The 15,379-nt window shown below is 33.4% G+C and overlaps 1 protein-coding gene across 1 annotated transcript in view; it reads right to left on the bottom strand.

Moving 5' to 3' along the window:
* LOC113519325 (neuropeptide FF receptor 2-like) overlaps positions 1-15,379 on the bottom strand; it is a 134,010-nt gene that overhangs the window by 32,430 nt on the left and 86,201 nt on the right. The window contains exons 2-4 of the mRNA XM_052894530.1: positions 14,585-14,727; positions 10,927-11,153; positions 3,934-4,036 (exon numbers count right to left, since the gene is read on the bottom strand). Coding sequence (XP_052750490.1) covers positions 3,934-4,036; positions 10,927-11,153; positions 14,585-14,727 — 473 coding nt within the window. The remainder of the gene's footprint in view (positions 1-3,933; positions 4,037-10,926; positions 11,154-14,584; positions 14,728-15,379) is intronic.

The raw sequence follows: 15,379 nt of genomic DNA, 5'->3' as shown, positions 1-15,379 counted from the left end.
GGTCTTTTCCCCTCTATCTTGTCTACAACCATTAGCTAGTCCAGAATGTCGAACTAAATTAAATATAACTCATACTATTCACCGATTATATAACGTTTTATGGGTGAGATATTAAAATAAAAAAAAATAATAACTAGCTTTTTAGTTTATATATTTGTAATATTAGTTCAGACTAGCTGCGCTCCTGGCTTCTCACACGTTTAAGAGGTCGGTGGTTATGAAATAAAACTCGCGTCATTATAGGGGAATCCAACTCATGTATTAACAGTTCCACAACTTTGCAATTAAAATATGTATTAAAGCGACTTACCAAATTATACGTCTTTACTGGTCAATGTTCAATCAACAACTGTCCACTGTTGGTCGGTACTTCTAGTTTTTATGTAGACTATTTTGGCGGGTAAATAATTATTCCGGAAATGACAAATCACCATTTTGTAGTTAAATCAAATCAGCAACAGTGGCACTTGACAATAGTTATGATACAAATATAATAAAATATTGGTATACTAAATGTAAAGATGTTAACACACGTATACTAATGAAGAAAATGAGACCAAATTTTCGCTACATTTTCTTTCACGCAAACTTTGCTTTGACAATTACAAATACAACGAATAAAGAATTATCTAAATATACATATAGACATATTTGTCACGCCTGTCTCCCATTAGGGTAGGCAGAAACAATGGAAATTTTAACGGCCCTCTCTCACTACTTCCACATTCAAATAGATGCAAATAAATTCCTTTATAAAGGTTGGCAGCACACCTACAATTTGTCTGATGTTGAGGATGGTGGGTGGCGGTAATGACTTGTCATCAGATGAACCACTTCCTTGTTTGCCCCCCCCCCTGTGTTTTAAAATAAAATGTTAAGCTATAAATTTGTCATTTTCTAAATTACTATTACCTTTTTTACAATTTACAAACACGACATAGAATAGGCCTCCCCTTCCTATCCCGTGGGTGTCGTAAGAGGCGACTAAGAGACGGCGAGGAATGGGCAGCAGTGTCCTTCTTAAAACATCTCTAAAACCTAAGTGCGGTTATAAGGAGCAAGAAGGATTGTTAGTAATGCGGACGTTAAATCCTCATTGCTAGCAATATACCCTGTCAGGTCAACCTCCACGCCGTTCCCCCTGGAAACCATCATGATTAATTATTGTCGAATTCGTTGCGACGGGCCAACTGACGTAACTTCATCCTCACCTATCATCCCTCACTGGTGCCTCGCCGATGTATACCGATAGCGCGGGTGGGGTTACCCTTCCATTATCATCCGTTAAAAAAGAGTGCGATTGCAAATAGTGTTTGATACCCATTCTTAGCCGGAATTACACTGGCCGTGTAATCCCGGCAAAGAATGGGCCGCCCCTTCCTCTTCCGTGGGTTTTATAAGAGCCGACTAAGGGAAGGTCGAGAGATGGGCAGCAGCGTCCTTCTTAAAACATATCTAAAGCTTAACTGCGGTGCCAATCCGCCTGCCAAACATGGCAACTACTGGCAAACCTCCCAAAGCGAAAGCTTATGTTTAACAGTGGACAGTTAAAGGCTAATATAACGAAACACGAATAGTTAATTAATGAAGCCTTTATTGAAACTCTATAGTGATTCAACAGAATTGTATTCGAAGGAAAAAGTTTATTATTTCCCAATTAGTAAAACTTTGTTGCGTATTTAAACAACTTCACAAACAAAGTTTCTGTTCTCATTACATATCTACCTACCTACCTACAGTCTAGTCGGCCGAATTTAAATAACCGAGCCAAAACTGTAATCAATTAACGGAGTTTGTAAACGAAATGTTATATTTGTTAATTGTAAATATCGTAGGTGGGATGGCGGTCAGGTTATACAAGCGAAATTTAAATATAAGTAACAAAAAAAAACGATATTATTTGGCACAGTTGTATCTAAAGTATATCATTACTATAATATCAGCCTTAATTGTCCACTATTGAACATAAGCTTAGCCTATAAGGAGTTTTCCAGTAGTTGCCACACTTGGCAGCCGAATTGGCAACCGCAGTTAGGCTTTTACAGATGTTTTAAGAGGGACGCTGCTGCCCATTCTTTCAGTATAAGATCCCTTAGTCGCTTGTTACTACACCCACGGGAAAGGTGGATGGTCATTTCTAAATCATATGATTCATCCGAAAAAGATTAAACAAGTCATACTGTGGCGACATAACGCTAGAGTTGTAATAGTATATACTCGTATTTTATATATATATATATATATATATATATATATATATATATATATATATATATATATATATATATATACACAATAATAAACATAAGTTTTATAAATAATATAGACTAGTAACATGGACAGTGTCGCGTATTCAGCTTGTAAACGTGAAAATTTAAAACAACGTTTTAACTAGAAGAATCTAAATTAATTTCACTGTAAAATTATTGTGAACTTGTCCATTCATTGCTCATTTTGTAAGTAAACTATTAGAATAAACCTTTATTAGTGTAAACTGAAAGGAGACTGATTTAATTGAACATAAATATCTCGAGGCCTAATGGTTTATGAGTAAGTACTATCAACCGGTAGATACTAGAAGAAATTTTGAGGAAACTAAAAATAACAAACGATAAGAGAACAAGTAAATATTGTTGTAACTCAATACATATCAATTAAAATAATAATAGCCAGGGATGATATAATTGAAACAGATATTTCAGTAAGTCAAAATAATTATGATTGCAATCGATTGTAATCGTACAGGCCCTCCAAGTAAGTGGCAAGCGAATTCATCGACAGTATCGAAATCGCTACGTACGTGAGATAGAACAAGATAGCAACGTCGGACGTCTCTTACTAACTCATGGACTCGCTGCCTATGACGTTTCCATCGATAAATGATTTCATTTATGTATGTATAATTTTTATAAGTGTATTATTTGTATATGTGTGTATATTCATTTATTTTTAAATATATTAATGTTGTTGTCTTGCAAAATATTTATTTAAATTAAAAATTGTTTTGTTAAATCAATGTACCGCTACTTCCTCTTTCTCTTTATCGTAACGGTTGACTGGTAGAGAATGCCAACAGGCATTGAGTCCGCCCTGAAGATATATTCTAATGTATGCAAAAGTATAAATAAACAAATAGATTCGCTTGTCACTTGTCTAGAGGGCCAATTCTACTGTTGAGTCCTATCATAATAAAGCAACCATTTCTGTAATTCCTTGTTCTTAGCAATAGTGTTATTTTAATAAAGACGTTGCTTTATGAGCATCATGTCAGGTAAAAAAGCGGTTAGATGCGAGCAGAACTCACAGGCCGAGGGTTTCATATATAAATATGACATTAAATGACCTTTATTGCATTTCTAAATAAATACCTAACAGTTATTATTATTGATCCAAAAACCCTTCAAACCAAAACAAAACTGTTTGACGGTAGAAACACGAATGGGACAGAGGCGCTTAAATAAACGACTTTTGTACAAAGTCTCTTTCTTACATCGGACATAACCAGTCATAATGATGCCATGATCTCCGCTGTCGAAGCATTTTCTTCTACCCCCTCTTCTTCAGTTATTTCTAATCTTACTAATATAATTAAATTACCTAGATGATATCAATACATGGATTTATCTAAGAAAAATTAATGTAAAAAATAAATGAAGTGTATTAATAAATCCCATAAATATGTAAAAAACAACATTTTTTACAAATTTTGTCTATATGTATGTACGTTCCGCTATCACGCTGATGCTGCACCAAATAGGATGTAGTTTTCACATTTTTATTCCTGAAGGTCTAAGTTAAAATCTGATATATGTTTTATCCTGATATACTGTATAAAAGTGGCCTATTTCATTGATTTACCTACTTCTGAAGTCCACAAGTACAAAGTAGCGGGCAATAAGCTAGTTAGAACAAATGATAATCATCAAGTCTCACCTGGTATCGCGTATACAATGGTGAAACTAAAAGTTCCGAATTGTTTTCTTCTCTCCGGACTTGGCCATTCTTCTGTACAAAAGTGTACATCTCTAGTTTCTATCTGGAAAGAAATATAATTATTTAATAATCATGCTTAATTTTTATATGACTACTAAACTTAGAAGTTTCTAAATTTGCCCATATTTTTTTTTTTACAGCTTAGAATGAATGGATGGAAAGTGGTAACCGTCGCCTATAGACATGAGCAATACCATGGACATAACAAAGTATACTGTTTCGCCCATGATACCCCCCATGCGTTGCCATTCCTGGGGACTCAGGTGTTATTCCTCTGTACCCTGTAAATTCACGCCATATCCCACCTTTCAAACCGAAACACACCCATGCAAACACAACTGCTCCACGGATTTCACTTTCCGCCTTCTAAATTTAATTATTATAAATATATAAATCATTCCGTCGTCACTCAGATGTATCTCGTTTCTCTAAAAACATAATAATGTTATGTGAAATATCCTCATTTCATTTCGCGTTAGATTTAATTTGAGGATAAAGAATTCCGCGCGGTTAGCCGCAGTTTCCTTATTTATTATGTATTAAGAAAAACAAACACATAAAAATCCGAAATCAATAGCTTCTGCGAACCTTGGACGGAGATAAAAAGGGATGATTTGAGTACCTTCTCTGTAATTTTCGCCCTGGTAATGGAAAGTAAGGAGATAGCTAACTTAATTTATATCATATTAAGATAAAAAAAAATACTATTATGAACTATCAATGTTTATGTTACGCCTACAATATACTGCATGTTATGTCACTTCCGATTGTGAGTGGCTGATATATAGTTACAATATCCATATATTAAGCAATAACGAAAATATCAATTATAAAATATATATTAACTTCACCAGACTTTGTATAAAAGTCGTTTGCTTGGGCATCTCTGTTTCATTCGTGTTTCTACCGTGAAGCAGTCGTGTTTGCATGGCTGCATTTCGGTTTCATAATAAATTATCATAATTGGAATAAAATTAGCGAAGATATAGTTACTTAATAAGGCCAAAAAATATAGGTTAATTAAGAAGTTTTTCTTTTAAGTCGATTAAAGATTAAGTTACGGCAAAGTTGTGATGTAAGGGTTTTAGTTAAAAAAAAAAACACTATCATACTTTTAGTAATCGGATTATATTATCAATCATTATTATTTTCCGTTAATAATTTTTATATTATATATACAATATTTTACTATATAGTTTTCTATATAAAAATAAATTATAGATTTGTTGCTAAGCTCAAAACTCGAGAACGACAGGATCAATTCGGCCAATTTATTTTTTCAAATATACGTCGAAGACCGAGAAAGGTTTTTATGAAAAGAAAAATTGGATAAATTGCCCGGAAAAACATAAAAGCTATATATTTTTTTTTTTCATACAAACTGTTGCTAGTGGCCAAACCAAACATTTTTATCAAATGTTATAAGGATAGTCACACTTTATTTCTACGAAATAACAGTAATAGTTACAACAAGGTATCTTAATAAGCAAAATACGTAACAGAATTGTGAGCTAGATTGAGCAAGATTCGAAATTTTGTTTTTTGCTCTTTGTCCTGCTTTTTTTTTTCTACACGTCAAGTACACGTCTTGCTTTTAACAGAACTATGTTAATAGAATGATGTTTGTCGAATCCGCCAGTTTAAAATATAATATACTAAAATAGACGTAACTCAAAAGAAAATTACTATAAGACCAGGACGAGAGTAAACCCTGTCTATTGTAAAAGGAAACATTAAAAACGATTGGCCAAGTCAAAATTGGTTAACGAATATAATCGAATCAGTATGGACTGTGAGAATTATAATAAAATGTATTTTAGAGAAATAATCTTATCTTGTAATTATTCTATTTCGAATAACAATCGCTTTGTCCAAGGAACATTTGCTTTGAAAATTGTATAGCAAAACATTATTACTGAACCAGGTGTTATCTTGCGGATGTCCATTTCACTGGGTTTTTGTTTAGAATTATTTTGTTTAATTCCGCTACCATTAGTATGTGTGACTGCCAACACTCAAAGAGTAAGCACCATCATTATAACCACCAGAAGTAGTACGAACCCCAAAAAGCAAATTCACAAATTTCGCAGTTTGGGCCGAGTAGAGATCTCATTATTTGCTTGAAAATGCCTCGTTTAGAGGTAAAAGACGTGTTGCAAAATATGTATGTATAGTATAAACAAAATGGCAGTCTGAGATTGACTAATATAAGGTTGTGGAACTTCTGGTAGTAATAGTGGTCTTTGAGTGTTGGCAGTCACACACATACTAACGGTAGCGGAATTAAACAAAATAATTCTAAACAAATAACCAGTATATAATATCAAATAATAAATCAGTGAATAATATCAAATTCGATTTATACAATACATTTGAATGTTACAAATGTTTCTTAATAGCCAAAGATATAGAGAAATATATTTGCATGGGCCTGTGTGTGCAGAAAGAAGTATTGTACCTTTGTTTATTTAGGTTTGTTTCCTTCATCTCTGAGGTGACGGAGCAAAAATAGTACGGGTCGTCAGACCTTTTCATGCCTAATCTATCGTAAGTGGCGACTAAGGGAACAAACCACCATATGCCAGTGAAGAAGAAGGAAAATCCAAAATAAAATCCGTATAATAATTTTTATAAATATCTCGAAACAATACGAGTATTAGGTTGACATTGTCCTACGGAAGCAGGTTTTTTATTAAGTTGAAAATTGATATATGTACCTCTAATCAAATTGTTTATAATTACTTCTCTCCATCTAAAGGTTACCTGGAAGAGATCGCTCTTAGCGATAAGGCCAGCCATTGTTTTCTTAGTGTAATATTTTGTTGCAATTGTTTATATTTATAATATGTTTACTATTGTAATCTTATGGAGAAAATAACAAAGAGTTATCTATCTATCTATGATGACCCAATTTATGAGAAATTTGAAGTATCCTCAGCATCTATGTAAAGCACTTCGTTCCTTTTTTTATACCAGGATAGTGGCAAACAAGCATGTATGATTCTTATCTTTTCTGCTCTTAGTGAGTAAAATACTAAGTACTAAGTACACTTGCTTATGCGTATTTCAATAAAGAAAAGCAGCTTATTATTGACTTTAAAAGAAAAAATGTAAAAAAGTGATAGCATTTTTCTATAATAGTATTTTTCTGTTTCCTTTTTAAGTTCTTTTTCTTTTCTCGTTTTTTTTTTTTTCATTGTGCTATTACATATACAGTTGTATGTAATCAAGAAAAAATATTTTTCTCACTAGCTTTCACCCGCGACTTCGTCCGCGTGACAGGGAATGTTTCCTGGCCTATTAAATGTGTGTGATCATATACAGACGTGGTGCTTGTTTGTGTTTGGCCAGAGGAGTATTATATTCCTTGGTCGAAACCTTGTAAATATTTTTACTAACTAATTTTTAATTCTTTGGATTTTGGAGAGGCGTGCCATGTTATCGTAGACTATAGTTTGGGTATACTTTCACAAGTGGTGTTGTTTTTTTTATTTATTTTTTTATGATACACAAAACGGCAACGGTTTCGATTCGATTCAATTAAAACTGTGTAGTTACGTTCGATATCGAGGTATAAAACTTAAAAGGTTTTGAAAGGTTATGACAATAAATTTATTAACCCAGCTGTGGGACTTCAAAAGGTTGTTATGGCAACAATCTGAATTAAGATTGGTAACGCGTTCCAATCAAGGACTTTTAGTGGCTAACCCATTTTAGTCAAGTTCTCATTTCGGTTGTATTTTTTTTATATTCATTACGTGATATAAAATCTTCGTCCAGTATAAACAAATTTGGATATTTCCTTTTCTTTCCATGAACGCTCAGGTTATGGAATGAGCTCCTTATCCAAGAGACTATAGTATGGGATTCCTAAAAAAAAGGCTAAAGCGGTTTGTTCAAGGCTGTAAATCGCACGCGTAATGCCTCTGCTATTGTAGGCGTTTATAGGCTACGATAACTGTATACCACCAGGTGGGCCGTATGCTTGTTTGCCACCTCAGTGGTATAGAATCTATCTATGAAACCGGTCTGAAAGGATACACTTTCAGATTGGTTTCACAGAAATTTTATTACTAATCGGTTCCGTCATTTTATTGTTAACAGTTTTATAAATTCTTTTTATAATATAATAATTACCGGTTTAACTTACCCGTTATTAGTTCAAGAAAGCTCGGTTAGTTTTGGAATCATACGGGACCCCTAATCTTAAGCATTAATTTAGTTTTAAAATAAAAATAATTGGTTGCAGCACGAAAGTCGTGTTTTATTTGTGAAATAAAATCTCAAATTTTTATATTAACTGTACAGAGTGTAATACATATATATATATATTCATATTTACATTTGATAAACGTACTTTGCTTTGATTTGATTCCAACCAATATACGGTTACATTGAGTCGGATGAATACGTAAGGGTAAACAGAGGCTTAATGGATACAGATGTTGTTGACAAGTGAATGCCTGCTTTTAAGAATAAATCCTACATTTTTTATAAGCTAGGCGGATCGAAAGCCCAAAAGGTATATGAAACAGCAGCCAGTGAGGAAACATAATATGTCTCCACAGAGGAAACCGGTAAAAATACTGATAATAAAAGGAAAGATATTTACGATTCTCTTTCGGTAGACTCCTTTAAATATGCCCAACTAATTTAGCTTGGATTGGATAAATTTAGAATATGATTATTAAAGTTCTTTTGATGTTTTTATTTGCAGAAAATGGTAGGTTACCATTAGCAATTTAATATTTTCTCCAAAAAGAAAAATCAATTTTGATCTAAAAAAAAGTTGTTTTAGTAAAAATATTATTAGAATAAAAATATTTTATTTATTTCCAACATAGATGTACATGTATATATATGTATATATATATATATATATATATATATATATATATATATATATATTCTGAATGTAAATATATATATATATATAATTCTAGAGTCCTGATTTCTAGTGTAGGTATAGCCTGTATTTTAGAATTATATATTTTGTAGTGAGTTAGAAGATATAATATTTAAATAAAGATATAGTTAAAAATAGGGTTGTCACGTGCGCGTTGCAGACCCCGAATTTCTTGTATTTATTAAAATGAATATTCTTCATTTAGCATGCTTACTAATATTATGAACGTGAAATTCGGATTGTCTGTTACCACTTAGCGCTTTAACGGCTTAACCGATCGCTATGAAATTTGATATACACGCACTACTCGTATATGGAATAGAGGAAGACATAAGCTACCTTTAATCTCGATCAGTGAACAAATTCCGGTGACGCGAACGAAGTCGCGGGGAAAAATTAATGTATAAATATAATTTATTAACGAAGATTTAATGAACTAGTATCGGAAACAACAAGTTATCGACATAAGTTCATTAAATTCTCGTTAATGAATACTTATTAAATCGTTTGTTCTGACTTACTATCAACGGACAGCTAAAAATACCAAGTCTAAAAAGCTAAAATTTGGAATATAAGTTTATTTTAAAATATAAGCATCCACTTGGACATCTCCAAAGTAAAAGCAAAACGCATCCCAAGTGTACAAAACTACGGGCAATAACTAGTTAAATATTTTTTTTATACAACTTAGAATGGCAAAGAAGCTGACAGTCCACCTGATGGAAAGTGGTAACCATCGCCTATAGACATGAGCAGTACCATGGATATAATAGAGTATACTGTTTCGCCCATGATACCCCCCATGCGTTGCCATTCCTGAGGACTCAGGTGTTATTCCTCTGTACCCAGTAAATTCACGCCATAAAATATAACATTACGCTATATTTTGATCTGACTTTACAGTTTTTAGTAAATACTACTTCTTGATATTTCTAATTGTATATAACCTATATAATTGTTAATAACACATTTAAAAATTAAATATATTACCGTTTTTTTAGAGTCGGAAACTTGCACGTGACATCTCTAGTGTTGCAGGCGTCTATAGGCTACAGTGACCGTTTACCATCAGATGGGTTGCACACTTGTTTGCTACCTTTGTGGTATAAAAAAACCAACAATCTATTGATTTGACTTACTCGTGTTGTATAATTTACTCGACAATTAATGATTACGTTTATGGTCGCTTTATAAAGGTCAAAGTTCGAGCAGACAATTATTTAAACGGAAATCTTATCTTTTTATATATTTCCGATCAAGAGAATATCTCTCCTATGAAAATTATATCCAATTGATGACTTCTTGTTTTACCTGTTGTTATGTAAATTTTGTTTATTCCACCAATATTTTCCTTAATCATTATTTATTAATCCACCTTTATTCTCGGGATGTAGTAAGAGATTTCCTTCGTTTATGTTAAGAAAAAAATAAAAACACGAGTTGTCCCAGCTTGGGATTATGCGGCACTTATATATATATATATATATAAATAACTAAGTTTCGTTGTATTTTTTTATACAACATAGAATGCCAAACAAGCTGACGGCCCACCTAATGGAAAGTGGTAAAGTACCATGGACATAACAGAGTATACTGTTTCGCCCACAAATACATACCCATACGTTGCCATTCCTGAGGACTCAGGTGTTATTTCTCTGTACCCTGTTAATTTACTGCTATATCCCACCTTTCAAACCAAAACACAGCCATGCAAATATAACTGCTTCACGGTAGAAACACGAATGGGGCAGAGGTAGCCACCTCAAACCACTTTTGTACAAAGTCTCTCTCTGGTTATATTTTTACAACTATTGGATATTAGCAGATTATTTTATGATCGGGTCAATAAAATTCACTTGTTTGTTTACATTTTTGTTAAGTTCTACAGAACAAACTATAAACTTTGTTAACCCTTGAAAAACCCTAATACAGTATTTTTGAAAAAGAAGTGAAATTACAAAGAGCGGATACATAACACCATATTTCAAAAAAGGGTAGTTAAAAGTTTTCTATGCTAATAAACTTACCGATATGTTCTTATAAGCTTTAGCAATAATTGGCACAGTTTCTCTTCTTACAGAAGCCACTATGACCAGTGGTATAAATATTAGGAGAGCGGCGCACCACAGAAGAGCTAGCAGGAGGAGAGCCTGTCTCCTGCCGGGCGGGCGGAGTCTGGGCTCGGGGGATATCGACAACCAGCGATCCACTGACATGGCGGTGAGGGTGAACACGCTAGCTGCCACAGCTACGCCTGTAACAAATAAAAATACTAAAATCACATTTATATTCTCTCGTTTGCTTATCACTGAGAGTCGTAATCATACGATGATAATATATATGGACATACTAACAAAAGTCAATTGCTTGGGAACCTCTGTCCCATTCGTGTTTCAACCGTAATGCAGTAGTCTGCATGCCTGTGTTGCAGTTTTAAGGGATATCATGAGCGAAACAGTATAATCTGTTATGTCTATGGTACTGCTCATGTCTATAGGCGACGATTACCACTTTTCATCAGGTGGGCCGTCAGCTTGTTTGCCATTCTAAGTAGTATAAAAAAAATCTTTTAAACATTTTCATTTATTTTCTTTTGTATACTGTTATGCCCGTGATATTCCTGAGGTGTTATTCCTTTGCACCCAGTAAATTCACGCCATATCCCACCCTTCAAACCGAAACACAGCCATGCAAACACAACTGGTAAAAACACGAATAAGACAGGTACCTAAGTAAACGACTTTTGTACATTTTTTTCTATAATATGTATATGGCTATGGTGTATTTCACATGGGGAAATAATCTGCCATCAGATTTAAACCATTCATTTGAATTTATTGTTTTCGTTTTGGGCAAACTGTCCCTTCCACTGTATATTATCAATAAATACCAAAATCGTAAAAAAAAAATCATGTATTTTTTTATGTAACTTTGAATAGTTTGAAAATACAGTATCTGTTGTCTATTAAAATGTTCCGTTTAACAAAAACGTTTTAAAAAACCTTTATTTACTCGTGTTTTATTTTTATTATATATTTATCATTTAAAACGGCTTATAACAAATATTTTAGTAGGCTTGTATCTAGTCTAGTTAATATGAAACGCTCCCACGTTATAAAATGTTTCATTAAATTCTTGAAGGGGAAAAAAGGTCTGGTGAAAGATGGGTATTATTTATTTATTCATTAGTACATAAATGTGTACATGGCAGACTCAATGCTAAAAGCATTCTCTCACAGCCAACCATAGGGCAGCGTCAGAATACTCGAATGCGGTACTAGTAATTATTGATATACATACATACTAAAATTATATATATAAACGAATAAATATATATAAATAACAAATATACTTACACATTTACAACATATATTATATTATACACGAAATTGAGAATAATATAAAGTACTTACTTATTAATATACTTATTACCTATAATTTTAATAAACAAAATATTTATTGAAAAATAATATATGTAGAATAATGGATTTTTTTAATTAAAAAATAAAGTGGATAATAAATATCTGTAATCAGCATCTTCATCATATCAGCCGTTAATTGTCCATTGCTGAACATAGGCCTCCCCCTATTGAGGGGTTTTACCAGTAGTTGCCACGCTTGGCAAGAAGGTTGGCAACCGCAGGTAACCTTTAGTGATGTTTAAAGAGGGACGCTGCTGCTCATCTCTCAAGCGTTAAGTTCCCTCATTCGCCTCGCTCTCCTGCTGGCGCCCGCGCCAGCCGGAGAACCGTCAACAGTACGCCCGCACCAGCACACACCGTGGCCTGACAAGGGCAATGGACTTCGAGCTACACATCACGTCGGGGTCACCAATTTGGCTGAAGTTGTTAAGAAGACTCGATGCGGTTTGTGGAAGTGGTAAATAACGAGAATAATTCTAGATTTAAAATGTAAACTTGTATATTGAATAGGCTACCTAGCACAGAGGTTGTATCGCGAGTGTGTATAAGATAAAACATTCAAGTTACGTTAATTAATTTAGGTCACTTACAAATTAGGGAACGGTGCAAAGTTCGCTTTGGAATTATGAATAATCATTATGCAATATTACGTGTAGGCACAATACCCATGGGAAAGAAAGAGAAATACATACATATAATTCCAATAATTAAAAATACGAATATAATTCTTTTACCATCCAATTCAAAATAGATTGATTTGGATGGTATGGCTCGAAGTAACTGTAATTTATATAAGATTTACTTTTTCTTCCCCAAAATATAACGTCTGGCAAATACACTTAGAATTCGTAACAAGTTCAGACATACCAAACGTGATAAGAGGATATAAGGATATTTCCAGGAAAATACTGTAAATGCATAGATAATCAGTGTCGTACTGGAAACAATATTCGATGGTTGCCTAAACATACAAGAACTAGTTGCTAGGCAATCGAAATATTGGAACGAGGAGACAAAAGTTCTGATATGATTGAGGAGAAAAAATTTAGAGTTTTCTACTCTTATCTCACTGTCTTGTTTCGCTAGTGTGGTCGTGTGGTCCCGGCATAGAATAGGCCATCCCTTTCTTTCCCGTGGGTATTGTAAGAGGTGACTAAGGGAGGGCAAGGGATGGGCAGTAAAGTCTCTCTTAAAACATCTCTAAAGCCTATCTGCGGTTGCGAATCCGATTGTCAAGCGGGGTAACTACTGGGTAAAACCCCCCAAGAGGGAGGTTTATGTTCAGTTCAGACAGTTAAAAGCTAATGTGATGATGTTATGATCCTTCTGTCTACACAGACAAGATACTTGATGTTAACGTAGATAGATTTTTATCCTACCCATGTTATTTATCCAACAGCAAAACTAATATGGAAGAGCAACGTGGGTGTAAATCCTATTGTTTGATGTAATTTCTTTTTCACAGATAATTCTAAGAAAGTAGGGTGGAGTTATATAAAAAACACGATGTTATATAATCGAAGATTCTGGCTCACAAGAAACACTGACATCAATTATGACAAAACCAGTTATTTTGCTCCAAAAATTAAACTGCATAAAAATTAAAATGTCATGTTTCCTATTTTTGTTTTAAGGCGAGATCAGCAGTTTTTTGTTCTTTATGTAATTTTTTATAAATAAAATTTAGTGACTTATAAATTTTATTACTTTCATTTAAGGAGTATTATATTGCGTATTAAATTGTTTATTTTATTACGCTAGCGTTCTTAGGTTCCAAGATTTGTAGGTTTCTTTAGATGACCCACATTCATTGCTTTCGAATGTATATAAAAATATATATACTTACCTACATAAATACATAATGAATTATTATAACTTGCCAATTGACAATTATAATTCTATTGATGATAAATAAAAACAACACAAATAAAAGAAAATAAGGCAGAATAATACTTACAACTGAAGTACAAAGTATAAATAAAAAGTACAAAACATTGGTAAGAATGTATGACCTTATAAACTTGGTGTTACAAACTCTTTATAATTTGTGTTTCTAATATTTTATTCTTTTAGTTGTTAATTTTTTTTTTATAAATTTTCACTACAACTTTTCAACACGAACCGGCGTTTTTTCCTACAATCAGTTAAATATATTATTGGTCCTTCGAGCCGGATCGTGTTGAAAAGTTGTACTGACAAATTATATGTAACATAAGGTATCCCATATGTCAATTTATATGTAACATAATTATATACAAGTTACCTTGTATATAATTGACTATCTTGCACACCGTCTCCCCGTAAAACCAGACGAGGGTGATGGCTTTGCTCAGCTGGATGGGCATGCACACGCCGGTGACGAGGAGGTCTGCCGCGGACAGGTTCACCAGAAATATGTTGGTTACACTGCAACAAAACACATTTAACCTTTAACATTACTTGCTTGCTTATAATTTTTAAGTGCTTATTTTAAAGTTTTATTCATTAATTGATAAGAATTTTTATTTAAATCTACCAGCATTTGAGGATTTATCCCTATATTAAAATAATTTAAAATATTTCCTATACATTGTTTAAAAAATTTCTTCCTAAGTGATTAAATATGGTTTATTTGATGTAATAATCATTTCATCCATTAACTGTCCACTGCTGAACATAAGCCTTCCCAATAAGGAGGAGTTTTGGCAGTAGTTACCATGCTTAATAGCGGGTTTTTTTTTGATGAGTGAAAATGGTATGGTAACCCCGCCTGCGCTAACGGGATACGCTGGCGGAGCACCAGTGAAGGGTGATAGATGAGAATGAAAACAGGCCAGTTAGCCCATCATGATGAATTCATCAGGAATTAACCATGATAGTTTCCAGGGAGAACCGCGAGGAGGTCGAATTGGTTAGGTATATTGCTAGCAATAAGATTCTCATTATCCATTACTAACAATCCCTTTCCCCCCGCTTAAAAGCGGGTTGGCAACCGCAGTTAGACTTTTAGCAATGTTTTAAGAGGGACGCTGCTGCCCATTATTCTGTCATTAATTTCCTTTAATCGCCTCTTACGACA

Source organism: Galleria mellonella, unplaced genomic scaffold (assembly GCF_026898425.1).
Source record: "Galleria mellonella isolate WM207_F2 unplaced genomic scaffold, CSIRO_AGI_GalMel_v1 utg213, whole genome shotgun sequence".
Lineage (NCBI taxonomy): Eukaryota > Metazoa > Arthropoda > Insecta > Lepidoptera > Pyralidae > Galleria > Galleria mellonella.
The sequence above is the reverse complement of the archived record's forward strand: the minus strand, read 5'-3'. Positions and strand labels throughout refer to the sequence as shown.